General features: G+C 51.4%; 1 protein-coding gene across 1 annotated transcript in view; it reads right to left on the bottom strand.

The window, feature by feature from the left end:
- Positions 1 to 289: 289 nt before the first annotated feature.
- The window catches only part of SRL (sarcalumenin), a 53,020-nt gene continuing 31,820 nt past the window's right edge, over positions 290 to 21,489 (bottom strand). Inside the window, exons 2-7 of the mRNA XM_033235913.1 lie at positions 18,154 to 19,437; positions 14,645 to 14,746; positions 13,299 to 13,394; positions 7,975 to 8,091; positions 6,484 to 6,717; positions 290 to 3,874 (exon numbers count right to left, since the gene is read on the bottom strand). Of these exons, the coding sequence (XP_033091804.1) occupies positions 3,063 to 3,874; positions 6,484 to 6,717; positions 7,975 to 8,091; positions 13,299 to 13,394; positions 14,645 to 14,746; positions 18,154 to 19,437 (2,645 nt within the window). The 3' untranslated portion in view covers positions 290 to 3,062. The remainder of the gene's footprint in view (positions 3,875 to 6,483; positions 6,718 to 7,974; positions 8,092 to 13,298; positions 13,395 to 14,644; positions 14,747 to 18,153; positions 19,438 to 21,489) is intronic.

Raw genomic sequence — 21,489 nt, 5'->3', positions numbered from 1 at the left:
CTGAGGCAGCCACGTGGATGCCCAGGGGAAGGAGGCATTGAGGTGCTGAGGAGAGAGCAGTTCTTTAAGTTTCAGAGGACACCACGCCGGCCTGGGCTTCCTGGGTGGCTGAGAGCAACTCAGCCTCAGCCCCAAAGAAGGTCCTGGGGCATCCAGCTAACACACGGGTGGGCAGTTTCTTAATTTCCAGTCTCTCCCCAAGAAACTTACACATGAGTTCACTCTACCAGATAAAAGGAGGACGAAGAGACTAACCTAGCTGGAGACCATGAGAAAGCACGCGGTGTTAAAGAGAGATCGGAACTTTATTGAGACTGATGAAATCAGAAACAAAAGAACCCTGGAAAGGTTCAGCCACCGTCCAGGCACAGATCCTTCCAGACACTCCTCTTGGGGAAATCTCTGGATCCTTAAGTTTCCCCCAGTTGCTAATCCCCCACCCCAAAGAGTCAGAATTCTGCTTAAAGCCCCCTCCATGGAGCTGGCCAGACAGCAGACACTGAATATCTGTGCGGGACTGATGGGCAGGCCTGTGAGCAGCAGAGACAAGAGAAGTCGGAGAAGGAACACGAAAAGGAAAACAGATACCTGACAAAAAGAAAAGCCCGAGGCAGGGAGAGCACGCTGATAACGTAGCCCCCTGAAAATATAAATATTGCATGAATGTATTAGCCTCGTCCCAGCCATTTCCCCCAAAGCAGTGGTGACATCAACAGCTATGACAATGCCCACACAGTTGTGCGTGATTTTTTGTTTTTGTTTTTCCCCTCACTACACAGAAAAACAGATCTGCCAAAGCAGCTCACAGCATGGAGGAGCAGGCAGGGGAAAGTGGGAGGGCCCATCCCCCAAGAGGGCAGACGGTACAGAGATGAGGTGAGGGGTTCTGGGGTTTGCGGAGGGTGGTTAATGAGACGCGGGACAGATTCCATCTCATCAGCCCCCATCACAGGCTCCATGGATGCCCCTTGCAGAACTCACTTTTCTTTCCTGGTCGACTTGTTCCTTGGAAACACTGTCCTGAGTGCCCTGGAACCTTGGGTGTTCTTGTGGAAGGTTCCAGGCCCTTCACAAAGCCAAACGCAACAGCCCCTGTGACAGCATGCACCAGACTGATAACGATTCTGAGAACCAGGGATTCCTAACTCAAGGTTCTCTGCGGAGACCTAACCTGACTGCGAACTGGCTTACCCTGCCTGACCTCGGAGTGCCTCTCCCTCTGCCTGCCTTTCCACTGTCCTTCTGGTCCAGGATGACTTCCTGGTGCTGAGCTGGTGCATCCTGACTCCTGCCTTATGGGTAAGGCCCCCAGGACAGCTTGTTCCCAAGAGAAGCGGCTGGCTGTGCACAAAGAAGTCCCTCGAGGCAGCCCGGGCTGGGTCTCCTGGGCGTGCACAGACCGTGCACCATGCACATTTCACCATCCAAAGGCTGCTCCTCTGCTCCCCACCACCTGCTGCAGAGCCGTGCACGCTATAGCCTTGCAAGACTGTTACAAGCTCTCTACTCCCTCAAGTCTATGTGATCTCCCTAATCTCTCTTGGCCAACATACACACATATTCACACTCATCGGTATTGAAGGCCCTGGTTTTCCTGCGGTGTGTTCAGTGGACATCTGCGTCAAGGTCAGGCGGCAAGGTCAATGTTAAGCCTTGGTGGCCGCCAACACTGAGTGGCTGGTGCTGGTTCTGACTCTTAGGAAATTGCTCCGAGTTTTAAGTGTTGATGCATCAGGGAATGGAAAAGAAAGGAAAGGAAAAGCCATGATGTGGAAACTGCGAAGGAGCAACTCCGCTGCTGAGTGTATCCACAGGGGAGTTGTGGAAACAGCCTGCTCTGAAATTTGAGAGAGACTGGCGGCCTAAGGAAAAGGAGCAAGGTCTCCACTGTCCTCTCTGAAACCCAGCGCCTTTGGGATCTGAGTTTTCCAAGACATGCAATAGACAAAGACACACTGCAAACCAATTAACCCTCTGAGCCCTTCCACGACCTTCACTAAAGTGACTTCCAAGAGTAAATTGCCTGGATACACCAACCAGTCCACTCCTCCTGGGTCCGATAAAGGGATCGTGCCCCTGAGCCGAGCTGGCTCTGAGGAACACATCAGAGAAGTGGCAGTGGGGGAGGCAGATCCTCGTCCTTCCTGGGAACTCCTGTTCTTACCTGTCTAGTGTCCTAAACCACTGCCCCACCCCTTGAGGAAAACAGGAGCAAGTCCTGGGGATTGGCTCAAAACCCAGGTGGAGGCCCGGTGCGGCAGCTCATGCCTGTAATCCCAGCACTTTGGAAGGCCGAGGCATGTGGATCACTTGAGGTCAGGAGTTTGAGGCCAGCCTGGGCAACATGGTGAAGCCCCATTTCTACTAAAAATACAAAAATTAGTTGGGCGTGGTGGTAGGCCTATAATCTCAGCTACTCGGGAGCCCGAGGCAGGAGAATCGCTTGAACCCAGGAGGCGGAGGTTGCAGTGAACTGAGATTGCACCACTACGCTCCAGCTTGGACGACAGAGTGAGACTCTGTCTCAGAAAAAATAAAAACAAACCCAGGTATATTCAGACCCAAGAGATTGTTCACTGTTGAAAGTCAGCCCAAAGTTAAGAGGCAGCCAAGGGAACAAACGCGAGACTGTGGGTGTGGAAAGAAGCCAAAAGGGACCTGACAATCTCTACGACTCAGGCCTTCGCTGTTTTCCCAGCTCCCAGGGGACAAGGAATTTCAGCTGCTTTTAGCTTTTTTGACCCTCACGGATTGAAGATACACTACAATTTAGCTGCTCTCTGTCCTTCCAAGACAGGACCCAGGAAAAGCACGTGGAGGCTGACTTGCCTCGGTCAGGCCTCCTCATTGAAGCGGCAAGACAAGCACGTTAGAATTCACAGTTTCCACTCTCCTCCCTAGACCCACGCACCTGCCCCGACCCCTGGCCTCAATGAACTCCCAAATCTCCACTATGTAATAATTCCTGCCACTGTGGCTCAAAGGGTTAATAACCCGGGACTTCTCAGACAGTTAGGACACAAGCTCATTCACCAACAGGAACCCAAGAACCGCTATACCACCTAGTGCTTCCTGTAGCGATTGTTTGGGGTTTCACTACACCCTGTTTTGTCACAGTTGAGAGCACCTGGATTCTTCCCTAGCCCGAGGCTACCCAGGAGGCCTGGAAGCTCCTGAGTGATGGCCCGCTCAATCTTCTCCAGAAAGCAACCTCCCATGTAGGAGCACTGCTGGGAGAGCAGTTTGAAACTGGAAATGGGATTGATGCCAAAGAAGTCCTTATAGGCCTCACGGTTGGGAAGGTCAAATTTGCTGACATTGGTCTTTGCCAGGATGGTCTTGAAGATGTAGAATTTATCAGGATCTTCCACAATGTCCTTAAAGACCAGTTCTCCATCACTGAAGAAGGTCATTTTGTCCTTGTAAGTCTGCAGGTAGCGGTCAACCAGGAGGGCGTGGATGCGGACCCGGATGGCGTGCTGGCGGATGAAGGCAATCTTGTTCTCCAATCTGTTCTCGATCACCTGATTCAGGTCTTCCAGGAGGGAGATCTCTTCTTGCAGGAACAGTTCCTGATGGGTGTCTGGCTTATACTCTTGTGGCCAGAAGGAGCTGACGTAAACCCTTGGGGGCTCTGTGACATTGATGAGAGGGGCCAAGCTCCAGAAGAGGGCCCCGTAAACCCGCATGAGCATTTGGGTGGCCAGATTGTCAGCCTTGTTCAGGATGATCCTTATCTGGGATTCACGCCCCTTCAACTGGCGGAAGAGCATCTCCAGCTCCAGACCCACATCCAGCTTGGTTGGGTCAAAGACGACAAAGATGAGGTCAGCTCTGTCGATGAACCACTGGCACACATCATTGAAGGGATACCCTTTGGGAGACAGAAGCGAGAAGTCAAACTGAGTAGACCTCCCTCAAAGCCCGCACACCTCCTTTCAGGACTGAACCATTCTGGGGGTTGAAAGAAGGAACAGCACTATGGATTTTCTGCGTGTCTATTAGACTATTAAAAAATCAATGACATAACCTGTCCCTTGCCAACCTTCAACCAAGAACAGCCTGATCCTTGTTTTTCTTGTTGGTTTGTTTTTTTTGAGACAGGGTCTCACTCTGTCACCCAGGTTGGAGTGCAGTGGCATGATTACAGCTCACTGCAGCCTCAACCTCCCAGGTTTAAGAATCCTCCCACCTCAGCCTTCTAAAGTGCTGGGGTTATAGGCACGAGCCACCACACCCCACCTGATCATTGTTGTAATCTACTGTGAAATCCAAGTTTCCCAGAAAGCTAAATACCTGTTCAAAATGGAGATTGTCCTATTGTCTAAAAGGACCTGGGGCAATGGAAAAGATGCTGAGGGAGAGAAATGAGGAATTAGAAGAACATGAAAGAATGAATGCAGTATTTAGGGGGAAGGATTGTGGGCTTAGCATTGAGACCTGGACTAGAATTTGAGCTTTGCCCCTGGCCAGCTGTATATTAAATGCCTCTAAGCTCTACTTTTTTAGCTCCAAAATGACAAGAACAATATCAACATCTGAGTTGATATAAAGATTACCATGTTGCTGTGAATATAGGAGAGCACCTAAAATTCCAGTCATACAGCTGGTGCAGAATACATTTTAATTCCATTAGCTTCTTATTTCCTAGTTTTCTTTGCAACTAAGAAAACTGAGGAGATGAGGACTAAGTGTCTTAAAAACACTGAAATCTTTTTTTTTTACAATAATGTATAAAATTATCCAATGTGTAGTAGGGGTACAATATACTATTATAATTATTAACATTATTAATATTACTAATACTACCACGAATGTTGTTATACCATAATAATACAATTAAATATGCTATAATATTACTAATATTACTACTATTATTAATTGCTTCTAATATTACTGCTAATATCATTACTACAGGATCTATTTATAACCACAATGGGAGTTGTATCCATAAACTGAGATCCACCGTCTGGTCACATATTCCCACACTGCTCTGTTCAGGACTCTGCAGATAGCCTTGCCTCATGGCAGGACTCAGTGGTCTACTCCATAGCCGCATGTCTGGTAGCATCTGGCTTCTAGTCTTGTGGCCTGGTTGTCAGCCTTGTTCATTACATACATTCACATTGTTGTACAACCATCACCACCATCCCTCTTTGGAACTTATTCATCTTCCCAAATTGAAAATTCTGTACCCATTTAACAGTAATAGCCCATCTCCCCTTCCCCCGAGCCCCTGGTTAAAACCACTCTGGTTTCTGTCTTTCTGATTTTGCCTACTCTCATGTAAGTGAAGTCAGACAGGCCCAAAGTAGCGTTCCCCTGCTACCTGAGGGCAAGTAGGGCTTTGAAGAAGCCTCCTAAATGCTTATGGGGAAGCAAGCCTGGAAAAGCAGAAACCGGGAATGGGAAGAGTTGAAGGTCAGGTTCAACCTACAGCAGGCCCAGGAGCACCAGACCCAATTTAGCCAGAAGTCAAATATACTGTTACTGCGATCCAATCAGTCCAGGCCCTTGGCTACACAGGACAGACGGGGCCTCCCAAAGACAACTGAACCCCAGCTTGAACCTCTCAGAGCTGCTTGCATAGAGGACTAGGCCCCCACTTTGGAAAATATTGCCGTCTCCAAACCAAATCAGTCCTCGGGGAGGTAGGAGGACCAGGCACTCCAAAACCCAAGTGGCATCGCAGTGACAACAAGAAGGGGTGGAAGTTAAGAATGCCTCTTCTGGTTTTGGGCAACACTGGGCACACTTCCTCTCCCTGCCTGCTTACCCCCCTGTCAAAAGTTGTTTTCTTTTCTTTTCTTTCTTCCTTCTTTTTTTTTTTTTTTTTTTTTGAGCTAGAGTCTTGCTGTGTCACCAAGGCTGAAGTGCAGTGGCATGACCACAGCTCACTGCAGCCTTGACCTCCTGGGCTCAAACAATCCTCCCAACTCAGCCTCCCAAGTAGCTGGCACTACAGACATGTGCCACCATGCCAATCTAATTTTTGTATTTTTTGTAGAGGCAGGGTTTTACCATGTTGTCCAAGCTGGTCTAGAACACCTGGGCTCAAGTGATCCACCTGCCTTGGCCTTCCGGAGTGCTGGGATTACAGATGTGAGCCACTGTGCCCAGCCCTATTTATTGATTTATTTATATGAGATAGGGTCTCACTCTTGCCCAGGCTGGAGTAGAGTGACACGATTACGGCTCACTGCAGCCTCAACCTCCTTGGCTCACGCAATCTTCCCATCTCAGCCTCCCGGGTAGCTAGGATCATAGGCACATGCCACCATGCCTGACTAATCTTTTAAATTTTCTTATAGAGATGGGGGGTCTCACTGTGTTGCTTAGGCTGGTCTTGAACCCCTGGCCTCAAGGGATCCTCCTGTATTGGCCTCCCAAAGAGCCAGGATCAGAGGCATGAGCCACCATGCCTGGCCAAAAATAATTTTTTGAAACAGAGCTTACACTGTTCAGAAATGAGGGCTAAATTACCTCTTTCTTGCTGCTTGCGGTTCTCGATGATGCCTGGTGTATCCACAAAAGTGACCCTCTCCAGAAGTTTGTGGGGAACCTCAATGCCAATCAGCTTCTCTAGGAAATTCTGGCCAAACTTCTCAAGGGGTGAGAAGGAGCGGGCGCTGTCAGCAGCCATGACGATGCCCTCGATGGTTTTCAGCTTGGGCCCGTGCATGAGGACCGTGAACTCAGAGGTGGTGGGTTCGGCGCCTGGCACACGGGATGAGAGGTGAAGGAATAGGTGATCTCTGTGAAACAGACCTACTGAGAAGCATGTGTATATGCCGGGTGTCACAGGTAGACTTTTGCAACAGAATTGGATATGTTTGCTAAGCTATTGGGGCTTTCTTTTAATTGTGGTAAAACATATATAACATAACAGTTACCTTTTTTTTTTGAGATGGAGTCTTGCTCTGTCACCCAGGCTGGAAAGCAGTGGTGCAATCTCAGCTCACTGCAGCCTCTATCTCCTGGGTTCAAGCGATTCTCCCACTGGCCTGGAACTTCTGACCTCAAATGATCTGCCCACCTTGGCCTCCCAAAGTACTGAGATTACAGGTGGGGACCACTACACCCAGCTAATTTTTTGTATTTTTAGTAGAGACGGGGTTTCACGATGTTGGCCAGGCTGGTCTCGAACTCCTGACCTCAGGTGATCCTCCTGCCTTGGCTTCCCAACATGCTGGGATTACAGGCGTAAAGCCACCGTGCCCAGCCTTTTTCTTTTTCTTTCTTTCTTTTTTTTTTTTTTTTTTTTTTTTTGTGAGACAGAGTCTCGCTTTGTCGCCCAGCCTGAAGTACAATGGCGTGATCTCGGCTCACTGCAAGCTCCACCTCCCAGGTTCATGTCATTCTCTTGCCTCAGCTTCCCCAGTAGCTGGGACTACAGGCGACCACCACCACGCCCAGCTAATTTTTTTGTATTTTTAGTACAGATGGGATCTCACTGTGTTCACCAGGATGGTCTCCATCTGACCTCGTGATCCACCTGCCTTGGCCTCCCAAAGTGCTGGGATTACAGGCATGAACCACTGCACCCGACCCTCAAATTTTGTAGTGGCATAACTTTCCTTTTTTCTCTTTTTTTTTTTTTTTTTTTTTGAGATAGAGTCTTGCTCTGTCACCCAGGCTGGAGTGCAGTAGCGCAATCTCAGCTCACTACAATCTCTGCCTCCTAGGTTCAAGCAATTCTCATGTCTCAGCCTCCCGAGTAGCTGGGATTACAGGCATGTGTCACCACACTTGGCTAATTTTCGTATTTTTTTAGTAGAGGAGGGGTTTTTGCCATGTCGGCCAGGCTGGTCTCAAACTGATGGCCTCAAGTGATCCACTGCCTTGGGCTCCCAAAGTGCTGGGATCACACGCATTAGTCTTCATGCCCGGCCAGTGATTTAACTTTTCATGGTGCTTTTACACCATGAAAATGTAGCATTCAAATCCCAACAATCACACAACAAGATTGATTACCTGTATAGAGCTGATAGCGAGTATTTTCCAGCCCAAGGAGATAGTTTATCATGGTAGATTTACCAACACTCCACGGTCCCAGGAACAGCACCATGGGCTTGGAGGTAATCTCTCCATCTGTGGGCAACAGGAGGTAGAAATGGAATAAATCTAACAAAAGTTCAGACATGGGGTATGGCACCGTACTCCAAAGCATCTCACCGTCCATCCAATTGAGTTGTGGAATTCTCCATGAATCAGATGTGTGTAGCCCCCAGTGGCACTTGTCTTGCTACATAAGTGCAATCACCCAGTAAAAAGACACAGAAGTCACTTTTGGGACTTGCTCAGATCCTTGGCACATCTGCCCCCACCAGAAGAAGTATCTCTGTGAATTCAACGAACCCTGACTTGGAACTCACTCTGGGTTAGGTCTCCTCGTTAAATCTGAAGGAGAAAAGCTTATAGAAAAAGGAGGACAGAGCTTCCACATGGAGATAATCTGGGTTGAGAATGGAGGATGGATGTGGAGCAGCTTGTATAATCTTGGGTGATCTGGACTCAGACCCTACCTGTCTCCAGCCTCTGCAGCTTTCCTCTCCTCCAACCTGGGGATCCCCAAACTCCCAATACAGCCTAATCCTGGGCTCTAGGGCCAGTCTCTCTCTCTTTCTCTCCTCTTTTGCTTATAATGAGGGTCTCCGTTGCCCAGGCTGAAATGCAGTGGTGCAATTGTACCCCACTATGATGACTGGGCTCAAGCAATCCTCCCATTTCAGCCTCCCAAGTAGTAGCTGGGACTACAGGCATGTGCCACTGTGCCCAGCTACTTTTTACATTTTTTTGTAGAGATGAGGTCTTGCAGCATTGCTCAGGCTGGTCTCAAACTTCTGGGCTCAAGCAATCCTCCGACCTTGGCTTCTCAAAGTGCTGGGATTACAGGTGTGAGCCATTGCACTCACCCTCTTCTAGGGACACGCTCAAACACTAGCCTCTAAAGTCCATGACAAATTTGCCAGTGCCCAAAACCAACCAATGAACTGGCAATTCTTGGGTCCTACATCCAATGTCCTTCCGAAGGCCATGTTGGGGAGATGACCCAGTCAAGGGCCACTCCAGGTGGGTCCCTAAGAGGAAAAATAGAATGTTCTAGTGCTTTCAAATCCAGTGAACAGGGAGGGAAGGGGAGAGGCTTTCAGCGTGGGGTGTGGTCAATCTTACTGCAGATTTTCAGGCCTCAGCTCTTTCAGCTCTTCTCTGGACTACAGCCCAGAGGGTCAGCCCTGCATAATTCAGCACTGAAGTTCTCCAGACTTGTCTCCCTGAGGCCAGCAGGTAGCCCGAAAAACACTAGGCACTCCCCTTTTGTTTCATTTATTTGTTATGATTTTAATTTATTTAATCTCTTGGGTCAAAGATCAGGAATATAAAATGGTAAACAGTGAAAAGTTTCCCATCTCTGTCCCAGTCTGCCTCAGCCCTCACACCCCCTGGAATAGGTAACCACTGCTGATTTTTTACATGTTATTTTAGACATTTCAATGCATATGTAAGCAATATTAGTAGCTATCACATTCCCCATCTTTTCTTTTTTTTTTTTTTTGAGACAGGGTCTCACTCTGTTGCCCAGGCCAGAGTGCAGTGGTGTGATCATAGCTCATGTAGCCTTGACCTCCCAGGCTCAAGCGATCCCCCCACCTCAGCCTCCTGAGTAGCTGAGACTACAGGCATGTACCACCAAGCCCAGCTCATTTTTGTATTTAGAGTAGAGATGGGGTCTTGCCATGTTGCCTAGGCTGGTCTCCAACTCCTGGGCTCAAGAGATCCACCCACCTCGGCCTCCCAAAGTGCTACTGTTACAGGCATGAGCCCGGCACCCAGCACGTCCCCATTTTTTTTTTTTTTTTTTTTTTTTTTTGAGACACAGTCTTGCTCTGTTGCCCAGGCTAGAGTGCAGTGGCACAATCTCAGCTCACTGCAGACTCCGCCTGCTGGGTTTAAGCCATTCTTCTGCCTCAGCCTCCCAAGCAGCTGCAACTACAGGTGCATGACACCATGCCTGGCTAATTTTTGTATTTTTAGTAGACATGGGGTTTTACCATGTTGGCCAGGCTGGTCTCGAACTCTTGACCTCAAGTGATCCACCTGCCTTGGCCTCCCAAAGTGCTGGGATTACAGGCGTGAGCCCCTACACTCGGCCCCTATCTTTTTACAGAGAGTGGTGCCATATGCTTCCTCTTCTGTATCTTGCTTTCGGATGCTCTGGTCTTCCTTCTCCGAGGCTAAAGCTCAGTCCTAACCAGGTGGTGTCTTATACAGGGCAGACACATGTACATTGCCTGAAAGCAACACCATGGCCCTGCCCCATCCCTTCCTGCCTGTGAATACACAGGAGACACTTACATCTCTGTGGAAGTCAAGCCCTGGCTGAGGGCCAGGAAGGGATAAGGAGGCTGAGAGGGTGCCAGGAGTCCCCAGTTACAGCCACAGAGATGTCACAGTCTCTTAACACGGGCCCAGGCAACGACAAGGAGAGCGCTAGATGTTCCCGGTCTCTGAGACAAGCCACAAACAGGGCCCTTTCCTGGTGCTGTGGTTTCAGCTCCTCACAGCAGGGGGCACCGCTGGCCTACGCAGGAGGTGGGAGGTGAGCCTGGGAGAGGTTACAAGGAAGCTGGCCAGAGACTAGGAGTTAAGAGCCAAGCCCAGAAGGCGAGCGCAGGGGCCAGGAAGCAGGCCCTCCCTGCAGAGCGCCATGCCCTGGGGACACCGGAGCTCCTGGCCCCTGCTGCTGTCCACACAAGTTTCCTGGGAGGGCCAAGCCTCTGGGTCTTAGGGCCAAGAGAGAAAGAGAAAGCCTTTGGGAGGCCCTGTAAGCTCACACCAATGGCTGTGCGTCTGCTACAAAGGGGGCGATAACTGGCTCCTAGACTATGAAAAACGGTGTAGGTAGCTGTGGAACGGGGTATTCCCTGCTTCCAGCTGTGTGATCCTGGGTAACCCAGCACATCTCTGGGCCTCAGGTTCCCCTCTGTAGACAGGAAGAACACAAACCCTATTATACCCTGGCCACTTACAGCCATCCGGAGCATCAAACGAGATCATATAGAAACAGCCAGATTAACACAGGGAAAGACTTGTAATCTCATTCACAAAACAATAAGATACGATTGCTAAATTTTTTAAAGATGAGTAACTTTTTTTTTTTTTTTGAGACGGAATCTTGCTCTGTCACCAGGCTGGAGTGCAGTGGTGCAGTCTTGGCTCACTGCAACCTCCACCTCCTGGGTTGAAGCGATTCTCTTGCCTCAGCCTCCCAAGTAGCTGGAATCACAGGCACGCGCCACCATGCCTGGCTAATTTCTGTATTTTTAGTAGAGATGGGGTTTCACCACGTTGGCCAGGCTGGTCTTGAACTCCTGACCTCGTGATCCGCCTGCCTCGGCCTCCCAAAGTGCTGGGATTATAGGCGTGAGCCACCGCGCCCGGACAAAAGATGAGTAACATTTTTAAATGGCATTGCTGTTGGGAAACAAGGACTCTCATCTACTGTCATTGTGATTACAAATTGGTATCATGGGAGACAATATGGTAACAACTAGCAAAATGTTTAATTGCAGTGTTCCAATTTTTTTTTTTTTTTTTTGGGACAGGGTCTCACTCTGTCGCCCAGGCTGGAGTGCACTGGTGCAATCTCAGCTTACTGCAATCTGCAATCTCTGCCTCCCAGGCTCAAACGATCCTCCTGCCTCAGCCTCCCAAGTAGCTGGGACCACAGGCACATGCCACGATGTCCAGCTATTTTTTATTTTTTTGAGACGGAGTCTCGCTCTGTCACCCAGGCTGGAGTGCAGTGGCACAATCTCAGCTCACCGCAACCTCTGCCTCCCCAGTTCAAGTGATTCTTGTGCCTCAGTCTCCCCAGTAGCTGGGATTATAGGCACCCACCACCAGATCCAGCCAATTTTTGTATTTTTAGTATAGACAGGGTTTTGCCATGTTGGCCAGGCTGGTCTCAAACTCCTGGCCTCAAGTGATCTGCTTGCCTCAGCCTCCCAAAGTGCTGGGACTATAGGTGTGAGCCACCGTGCCTGGCCATAGGATTGTTTTTAAAAGTGCTATGAGCCATCACGCTGTGCCCCAATTTGTGTGTGTGTGTTTTGTTTGTTTGTTTTGAGATGGAGTCTTGCTCTGCTGCCCAGGATGGAGTGCAGTGGCACGATCTTGGCTCACTGCAACCTCTGCCTCCCGGGTTCAAGCAATTCTCCTGCCTCACCCTCCTAAGTAGCTGGGATTACAGCCGCCCGCCACCATGCCCGGCTAATTTTTGTATTTTTGGTTTCATTGGTCAGGCTGTTCTTGAACTCCTGACCTCGTGATCTGCCCACCTCGGCCTCCCAAAGTGCGGGGATTACAGGCGTGAGCCACCATGCCCGCCCCTAATTTTTGTATTTTTTGTAGAGACGGGGTCTCACTATGTTGCCCAGGTTGATCTCAAACTCCTGGGCCCAAGCCATCCTCCCATCTCTGCCTCCCAAAGCAATGGGATTACAGGCGTGAACCACCAGGAAGGTGCTGGTTTTCCAGAGGATGGCGTGGTCACGCAGTGGAAGAGCACACAGCCGTCAGAGGTAGGTCTCTACACACACAGCTCATGTAACAGGATCCCATGTTTGTAAAAACAAAAAATGACATCCATCTATGCATTCCCACATGAAGAGGAAATGCCTGGAAGTCTTCACTATAACAATGGGTTTCTCTGGGAGTCGAGTTAAAGAAGTTGGAGGTCAAGAATAGAATTTTCATTTTTTGACATATACAATTCTGCACTATTTGAATTTTTTGCAACAAGTGTGTCTTGTTTTTATTATTTTGAAAACCAATTTTGTAAAGAATCCAGGGCCAAAGGAAGCAGAGAAGAAGGAGGAGGGGAAGGAATGGAGTGATCAGAGGACTCAGGCACCACCTGTGAGTAGACAGGGGGCATCTGTGGGCTGTGGGGCACAGGAGGGATCGGAATTGTCATCACTGCCCTTGAAAACTCAAATATGCATGACTGGAGCATAAAGGCTTAAAACCAAAATGCATCTGTAATACCCTGGGAAAGCATCGCGTTCTGCTGGTGAAAGGGTAGTTCCATGATGGAGGTGTCGTCCTTTCCAACTCCCAGGGGAAGCCCAGACCCAGACCCAGACCCAGACCCGTGAGTCCTCGCACACGTCATGAATGAGCTCCTGAACCTGTGTGGGCACCGGGGGAGTATGGGCTGGTCAGTGGTGCGACCCCGCCAACAGGCCTGTGCCCTACCTGTGATCTCATGCCCTACGTACGAGCTCATGTCCCACCTGTGATCTCATGCTGCCGGAGCTCATTGTACTTGTAGGACTGCTCCAGGGGCTTGATGGATGAGTGGTAGATCTTCCGAAGCCGCTGAAGCACCGCTGGAGACAGAGAGGGCCAGGGGAAGAGCATCAGGCAGGTGCGATCCAGGCAGCTCCTCCATCGTGGAGGGGTCTCACCACCCAGGGCAGCTCCACCCCTGCCTGGTGGGGAGCAAGCGCTGTTTGCAGCCCAGCGACTGTGCAATGTATTTGCATTTGGGGAGCTGGCCCACATCTCAACCCACAGAAACCTCCCACCCACCCCTAAAGCCTCCTGAGCTGTTTGATTATTTTATTTTATTTTATTTATTTATTTTTTTAGAGACAGGATCTTGCTCTGTCGCCCAGGCTGGAGTGCAGTGGTGCAGTCATAGATGACTGTAGGCTTTAACTCCTGGGCTCAAGCGATCCACCCACCTCAGCCTCCCAAAGTGCTGGAATTACAGACATAAGCCACTATGCCGATGTTTTTTTTAAAACCTCTCTCCTCCTTCCTCACCTCAATAGGTGTCTGAAACCTTGTCTCGGTCTGCAGCCTCACTGCAAGCCCTTTCTTTGGTGGATGAGAATTCCATCTCTGTCGCCCACCTCTGTGTGTGCTCCCTGAGGCTTAGAAGGCAAGGAGGCCCAGCACCCAGCAGTCCTGTACAATGGCACCCTGGCCCTGGCCTTGGCCTGTCACTAGACTTCCAGACACTCCCGGGGGTGGGTCAGATAACCCAGGTGGCCTCTTTCTAAGAGGAAGCTCCCTGCTGGGAGCCCACAGTAGCGGGGAGGCACCAATAGGAAGGCCCATGGGGTGGTGAGTCAGGCTAGCGAGACTCTATCCCTCGATCCGCCACCCTCTAGCTGTGTGCCAGGAGCAAATCGCTGCTAGCCTGAGCTCCAGTTAGGTAGTTCATTGATTAAGAGGAGACAAGCCATGCTGCAATCCTTCGGTTTCAAAGATAAAAAGAAATACCACACCGAAACGGCTTTATAAACTAATAATCACAGCGAAGGAGATGGGTGTGTGTTAAGCATCCTCCCCGCACAGCATGGGGCCACACTGGATTTGCCCACACTGGGCTGTCTGCTTGGACGGCCCTTCCTCCTCTGTGCCCACCTGGAACCCCAAGGCTTGGACCCTGCTCACTGAGCCTCCTCCACGAAGCCTCCCACCTTCAGGGCTCTCCTCTTCCCCAACGTCCCCTCTGGCCTCCAAGATACAGCCCCAGCGTGCCCTGGCTCTCAGGAGCCTCCAGGGGTCTGCCTGGGCCCTGGCGGGCTGGGCTCTCCCAGCCCTGGGCACATCTCCCTCCCCTGGTTACCAGAGTAGTCATCAGATGGCTTGTCCTCATTCAGCATGAGGGTCTTCTCGATGTGGGAGCGGTCTCTCAGTGGGGCTTCTTCATTTGCATCCTCCGTCTCTTCTGTGGAGAGAAGCAGGCAGCCAGGTGAGGGCAAAGCGAACAGCCAGCTGAACTCTGCGCCCCGGCAAGGCAGACGAAGGCTGGACCTCGAGCAGGGGCTCAGCGGGGTTTTGCCAAGTTACACTGGACTGAGTTCTGCCTTTAGGAAGGAATTTGATCATCCAAACTCTATGAAGCTCCATGTGCAATGTATTCACATTCGGGGAGCTGATCCACATCTCAACCTGCAGAAACCTTCTTATCTATTTCTTTCATACATTCAACAAATATGCATTGAACACCTTCGCCACGCCAGGCACTGAGCATCATGCTGGGAATACGGTGGTGCCCAAAACAGGCACAACTCCTGCCCTTAGGCAGTTGCTCTTAGTCCAGTGGAGTCAGAGATGATAGTCTTTAAAGTAATGTTGGGGCCGAGTGCAGTGGCTTACACCTGTAATCCCAGCACTTTAGGAGGCCGAGATGGAAGGATCACTTGAGCCCAAAAGTTTGAGACCAGCCTAGGCAACATAGCAAGACCCCATCTCTATCGAAAAAAATTTTCCAAGCAGTGGTGCACACCCATAGTCTCAGCTCAAGAAGCTGAGACAGGAGGATTCTCTCAACTCAGGAGGTCAAGGCTGCAGTGAGCCATGATCACCCCACGGCACTCCAGCCTAGGTCACAGAACAAGACCCTGTCTCAAAAAATTAAAACATCACACATCTCTGGAGGCTTTGGGGGTGTGTTGGAGAATGCCTTTTGGCTTGCACTCCAGCCTGGGCAAAAGAAGGAGACCCTGTCTCAAAAATAATAAAAAAAAAATAATAAAATGTAATAATTACAGATGATGAGGTGGCCACAGAAGGAAACATTCTGAAAGCGAAGTGGGGCTCAGGAGTGTGCCTGCACCAGTGGTCTCAGCAGCAGGGTCAGAGAAAGCCTCCCCAGGTCTCTGCTGGGGGAGGGAGTTAGGTGAAGGGTGGAGAGAAGCGTTCTGCGAAAGCCCCAGACGAGCCTTGTTTAGCAAGAAGCAGGAGAAGGGGAGTCCGGCTGCAGTCAGGGAGGCCTAAGTGCTGGGGAGCTGCTGAGGTTCTCAGGGCTGACCGGGCAGGACCTTCCACAGGGCTTTGGGTCTCATCCCAAGCGCAATGGGAGCCAGTGAGGGGCTCTAGGCAGGCAGCCGCCGCGGTCACATGAGCGTTTCCTCAGGATCACACTGGCCGTGTGGGAAGGACGGCTGGGAGGGCCACTGCAGGGTGTGTGTGTGTCTGTGTGTGTGTTGTGTCTGTCTCGGTGTCTGTGTGTCTGTGTGTCTCTGTGTATATCTCTGTGTCTGTGTGTCTCTGTGTCTGCGTATGCCTATGCATGTCTGTGTTGCATATGTGTCTGTTTCTGTGTGTCTGTATGTTTCTGTATCTCTGTATCTGTGTGAATCTCTGCGTGTATGTATGTGTGTGTGTCTCTCTGTGTTTCTGTGTGTCTGTATCTCTGTATCTGTGTGTATATTTGTGTGTGTGTCTCTCTGTTGTATCTGTGTATCTGTGTGTGTCTGTGTATGTGTCTGACTCTGTGAGTCTCTGTATCTATGTGTGTGCCTCTGTCTGTATCTCTGTATGTGTGTATATTTCTGTCTGTGTCTCTCTGTTGTCTGTATCTGTGTCTGTCTCTGTGTGAGTCTCTGTATCTATGTGTGTGCCTCTGTGTGTCTGTATCTCTGTATGTGTGTATATTTCTGTCTGTGTCCCTCTGTTGTCTGTATCTGTGTATCTGTGTGTCCGTGTGTCTGTGGATCTGTGTCTGTGTCTGTGTGTGTGTGTGTGTGTGTGTTGAGGGGATCAATTGTTGCTTCTCACCCAGAGAGCAAGTGATGTGGGTGCCTGCTGCAGGCTCCTGGGGAGAGGGAGGCTGCCGTTCCTGAGCCTATGATATCACAGCCGCTTCTTCCCAGGCTGCCTGCACAGAGGATTTTAGGCGAGTAGAAGAGGGGTGGACTTGGGCCTTATGGGGCAGAAGGAGGCCAGCTTCACTAGGGGTGAGAACCAAAAAAGAGTCCATGTGCCTCCTGCAGCATCTCATGACAGTGACTCTTTAAACCAGTCCCAGGCAGCCCCAACCCCAGACCCAGAATAGGGAGCTGACTGACCACAGCACACACCCGCCCTTATGGAGTACAATTCCTGACAGGTAGTATATAAATAGTATGTAGATAGTATATAAATTGACTAGGAGTGGTGGCTCACGCCTGTAATCCCAGCACTTTGGGAGGCCAAGGCGGGCGGATCATGAGGTCAGATCAAAACCATCCTGGCTAATACAGTGAAACCCCGTCTCTACTAAAAATACAAAAAAATATTAGCTGGGCATGGTCAGCTACTCAGGAGGCTGAGGCAGGAGAATGGCGTGAACCTGGGAGGCGGAGCTTGCAGTGAGTTGAGATCACGCCACTGCACTACAGCCTGGGTGATAGAGCGAGACTCTGTCTCAAAAAAAAAAAATAGCCAAGCGTGACAGTGCATGCCTGTAGTTCCAGCTACTCAGGAGGCTGAGGTGGGAGGATCGCTTGAGCACTTGAGCCCAGGAGTTAGAAGCTGCAGTGAGCTATGATTGCATGACTGCACCCCAGCCTGAGTGACAGAGCAAGACCCTGTCAAAAAAAAAAAAAAAAAAGAAAAAAGGATGTAAATTAATTCTGCAACAAAGCCTGTGGGGAAGCCACCTTGGAGAGTGAAGACTTGACCTTGACCTCTACCCTGAAAGCCCCACTCCTGGTCTAAGTCCATGTACTAAGCAGATGCAGCCATGAAGGTGCCTGACCCACCCTCGTATCGGCTGTAATTCTCACACTGCCCGAGAGCTTCGGCCCTGCCCTTCCCCCTCTGCTCCTGGCCCCCAGCCCTTTGAGGGCAGCCTTGGCGGCTTTAGGTGGGCATTCGAGAGACAATGGTGGTCACAGCCTGAGTTCTCATCTCATGATCCTGACCCCTCGGTCCTGGTTCTGCAATGCTTCCTACAGCCAAGTCTTCAAGGGGAGGCCCCAGTCCTAGCCCACTAAGGGAATCATCAGGGAAGTTCCCGACCCACCCCCATCCACTCCCTGCACGTCCCTCCACCCGCCGATCACAGGGCACCGATCACGCCATTGACTCCCTGCTCCTGTAGGATGAGGCAATGGCATGGGCTACGGCGCATCAGGGACCCTAAGGGGAGGTTCTGGGGGCCCCTCTGACCCCTCTCACTGCCCCTTTCAAACTGGAGGCCAGCAGCCAATGCAGAGCCTGAAGGCACCTCCCTGGGCCGGGACCCTGAAAAGGGCCTGCCACCCTCTGCCACCTTCTTCTGTCCCTGCCTGTCCCCTACACACAAGACTTTCAGGGAGAATGCAGCTGCCCAAGGGATGGGGTTGCTGTTAGGGAATTAATTCCTACCCTGGGCAGCAATGATGGGACTCTCCCTCCCCTGATGTCCCTCCTCGGGCTCCTCTGCCTTCATGTCCAGGGTCTCACTGCCCACGGACTCCGTATTCAATTCCTCTGAGCCAGGCTGGGCCCCTCTGTCCCGGTGGCTTGTGGTTCCTGTGGCTTCCTGAAGCTCCCCGCCTTCCTGGGGCTCCCCGCTTTCCTGTGGTGCTCCACCTTCCTGGGGCTCCTTGGCTTCCTGGAGATCCCTGCCTTCCTGGGGTTCCCTGGCTTCCTGGGGCTCCTCGGCCTCCTGGGCCTGTGTGGCCTCTTCGGAGGTGCCCTCTGCTTCTTCTGAACTAGCCCCATCGCCGCTGTCCTCTTCGGACTCCTCTTCGGAGGGAACTCCTCCTTCTTCCTCGCTTTCACCTCCATCGCCACTTTCCTCTTCAGAGGAGGCCTCATCTGCGTCCTCCTCGGTCATCTCTGGGGCCTGGTTCTCCTCAGTGTCCCCTGCCTTGGTGCTCTGGGCGCCCCCAGGTTCTGCACTGGCCTCTGCAGCTGGGCCAGGCTCCCCCTGGTCCTCGGTGCCCTCACTGGCTTCTGTGTCAATATCCGGCTCCGACTCTCCCACAACAGTCGCGATGTCAGGGGCTCCCTCTGGCACTGTAGGCTCCTGGCCAGGCCCAGGGCTGCCCTCGGCCTCTGTGTTCGGTGAGTGGAACCCATCACCCTCTGAGCGAGGAGAGGCCCCCTCTGCCTCCGGCTCTGCTGTCCCTGCCACTGCTCCCTGCACCGGGCTGTCCCCTGGGACCTCCTGGACTTCCTCAGGGAGTTCATGGCCCCCCGCCTGTTCTGCCTCTCCACTGGCAGCTCCCTCCGTGGGGAGCCCAAGCCCAGTCTCCTCCTCTCCTACTCCCTCTCCAGAACTGGGCTCCGGCCACTCCTCTTCCACAGGCCCCTCGGCCCCTCCTGGAGGGAGGACGCTTGCCACTGGTGGGCCATTCTTTTCCTCCCCAGGCCCCGCAGAGTCCCTGTTGTCCTTTTCCCCAGGTGGAGGTGACTCTGTAGCTGAGGCATTGGAAAGGCTGGCTTCAGGATCGGAGCCCGGGCCGGGGGCAGACACGGGGGTCTTCTCGGGGCTCTTGGCCTCCCTGCCATCTGGGCAGTGAAGGAGCAGTTTCTTGTCTTGAGGGGCTGTGTCTGCATAAAGCGCCCTTTCTTTCTCCTCTAGACTTGTGTCTCCAGCAGAGAAATGATTCTCCAACAAATTGCCAACATCTTCTGTGCCTCCCGACGCGGAGACTTGCAGTTCTAAATGATTAGAACATGATTGGTCAGTTTCACAGGGCTGGCACTGGCTCTGTTTCTCACAAGAGTCTACATCAACCCAGCTCCCGTCTTCCGGGATGTGGTGTTGGCCTGGTGTGCAGTGTTACGCCTATCAACCTAGGTCTTCAGGACTACCTCGTACGTAGAGAGCAGAATACGTGTTATCCTGTCTCCCTCCCAAGATGTGGAAACTGTGGATCAGGGAGTTAAAGGACAGACCCGCTGTCCATCACTAAGAAGTGAGCAGCTGTGCTAACCCGAGAACCCCCCACGACCCTGGCCCTGACCTTCAAGCTTCCCAGCTTGGTCCTGATGACTGTATAGGGAGGGAAACTTGGATGAGCCCTTCCAGTCCTTCCTCAACCTTGCTCACGGGCATGTGCAGCTGGGCTCAACCTTGGAGATGCTTCCAAGATGGGACACATGCTTGTGCATCCCACCTCGTGGCAGTTCCTACCATCATTAACCAGCAGGCTTTTAATACTGCTCTCAGCGAAGGAGTGAAAACAGGTGTCTGCAGGCCAGATAATCTTAGGTTACACGGCACAGTGCTTAGGGGATTACTTGTGGCTCTCAACCTTATTAAGTCACACATCTAACCCTGTCCCAGGAAGGGCAGGCATTTGCTGGCCTCCCTACCTTAGATTAGAGGGCACATGGCCTGAGGAGGAGATATCCAAAACAGGCCGGGCCTGGCTTCCCAAAGGCTCTGGCCAACCCCTTCCAAGGGGATCCCCTTGTACGGGACTGCAGCTTAACCCAGACAGTGGAGGGCCCAGGAAGAGAGAAGAGTAAGGGCCTTGTCTGTGCCAGAGACCTCTGTCAAGGATCAAGTTTAATATGTTTGGAAAATGGGGTCAGAAAAGGCCAAGTGTGGTGGCTCATGCCTGTAATCCCAGCACTTTGGGAGGTCAAGATAGGCAGATCACCTGAGATTGGGAGTTTGAGACCAGCCTGGCCAACATGGTGAAACCCCATCTCTACTAAAAATACAAAAAAAGTAACCAGGTGTGGTGACACACACCTGTTATCCCAGCTACTCGGGAGGCTGAGGCTGGAGAATCACTTGAACCCGGGAGGTGGAGGTTGCAGTGAGCCGAGATCATGCCACTACACTCCAGACTGGGCAACATAGCAAGACTCCATCTCAAAAAAAAAAAAAAAGAAAATGGGGCCCATTAGGCCACCCCTCTGCCCCCTGTCCCCAGGCTAAGGTCTGTTTATGGGGGACATTGCAGATTCATGGAGATGAGGGGACCACAGGCTCATGCCTTGGGGCAGCTGAGGTGGTCTCTGTTCTCCCTTGACTCTCAAGGCCCCTCCCTGAGGAAGAACACCCCACCTATCTGCTGTATGCAGACAACCCCCCCTCTCAGGCCACCACTTGCTACTCCCATCTCTCCTTCCCACAAAGAAAACTCACTTCTTGGGGTACCCCTTCTACCTTAGGGTGCCCACCCTTGAACCCAAAATCTGGGGCGGTCTCCAGGGATCAGAAGCAAATATTTTCTCATTCGTTCCCATAGACAGCCAGCCTGCTGTCAAACTCAGAAAGATGTGAAGCTTGGTGCCTTATATTACAGAGGAGCCCCGTGGATTGAAATATACAACTTTTCCCCCAGCACTTTCATATGCACGGCCATTTAACTTGCTTTATGACTGTCAGAAAGATTTTAGAGATGAATTAGTAAAAGTCCAGAGATCTTTGCCCTGCCCCAGATACGTCACTACTAGATAGCTAATGGGTGACCAGAACCCAGAACTGCCCAGTGCCTGTCCAGGCTTCCATGCCATGCTGTGCTTAGCGGGGCACAGGGGAGCCCTTCCTGCCGGTACCTCTGCTCCTGCCTGCACGTGCCTTCTCTCCAGGCTCATGCTCCGTACTGGTCCTGGCTCCTGATTTGCAGGAATCCAATTTAATTCTGTGTTCCCAGGGCCTGGGACCCTGCCTGACCCACAGAAAGTGCTGGAAGAGGTCCGCAGTTAGATTTGGGTACTGATAAGAATTCCTGGTCTCTTTGTGGGGGACAGGAC

This window comes from Trachypithecus francoisi, unplaced genomic scaffold (genome assembly GCF_009764315.1).
Source record: "Trachypithecus francoisi isolate TF-2019V2 unplaced genomic scaffold, Tfra_2.0 Lachesis_group15, whole genome shotgun sequence".
Taxonomy (NCBI): Eukaryota; Metazoa; Chordata; class Mammalia; order Primates; family Cercopithecidae; genus Trachypithecus; species Trachypithecus francoisi.
Note: the sequence above shows the minus strand (reverse complement) of the source record. Positions and strands in the feature narration are given on the sequence as shown.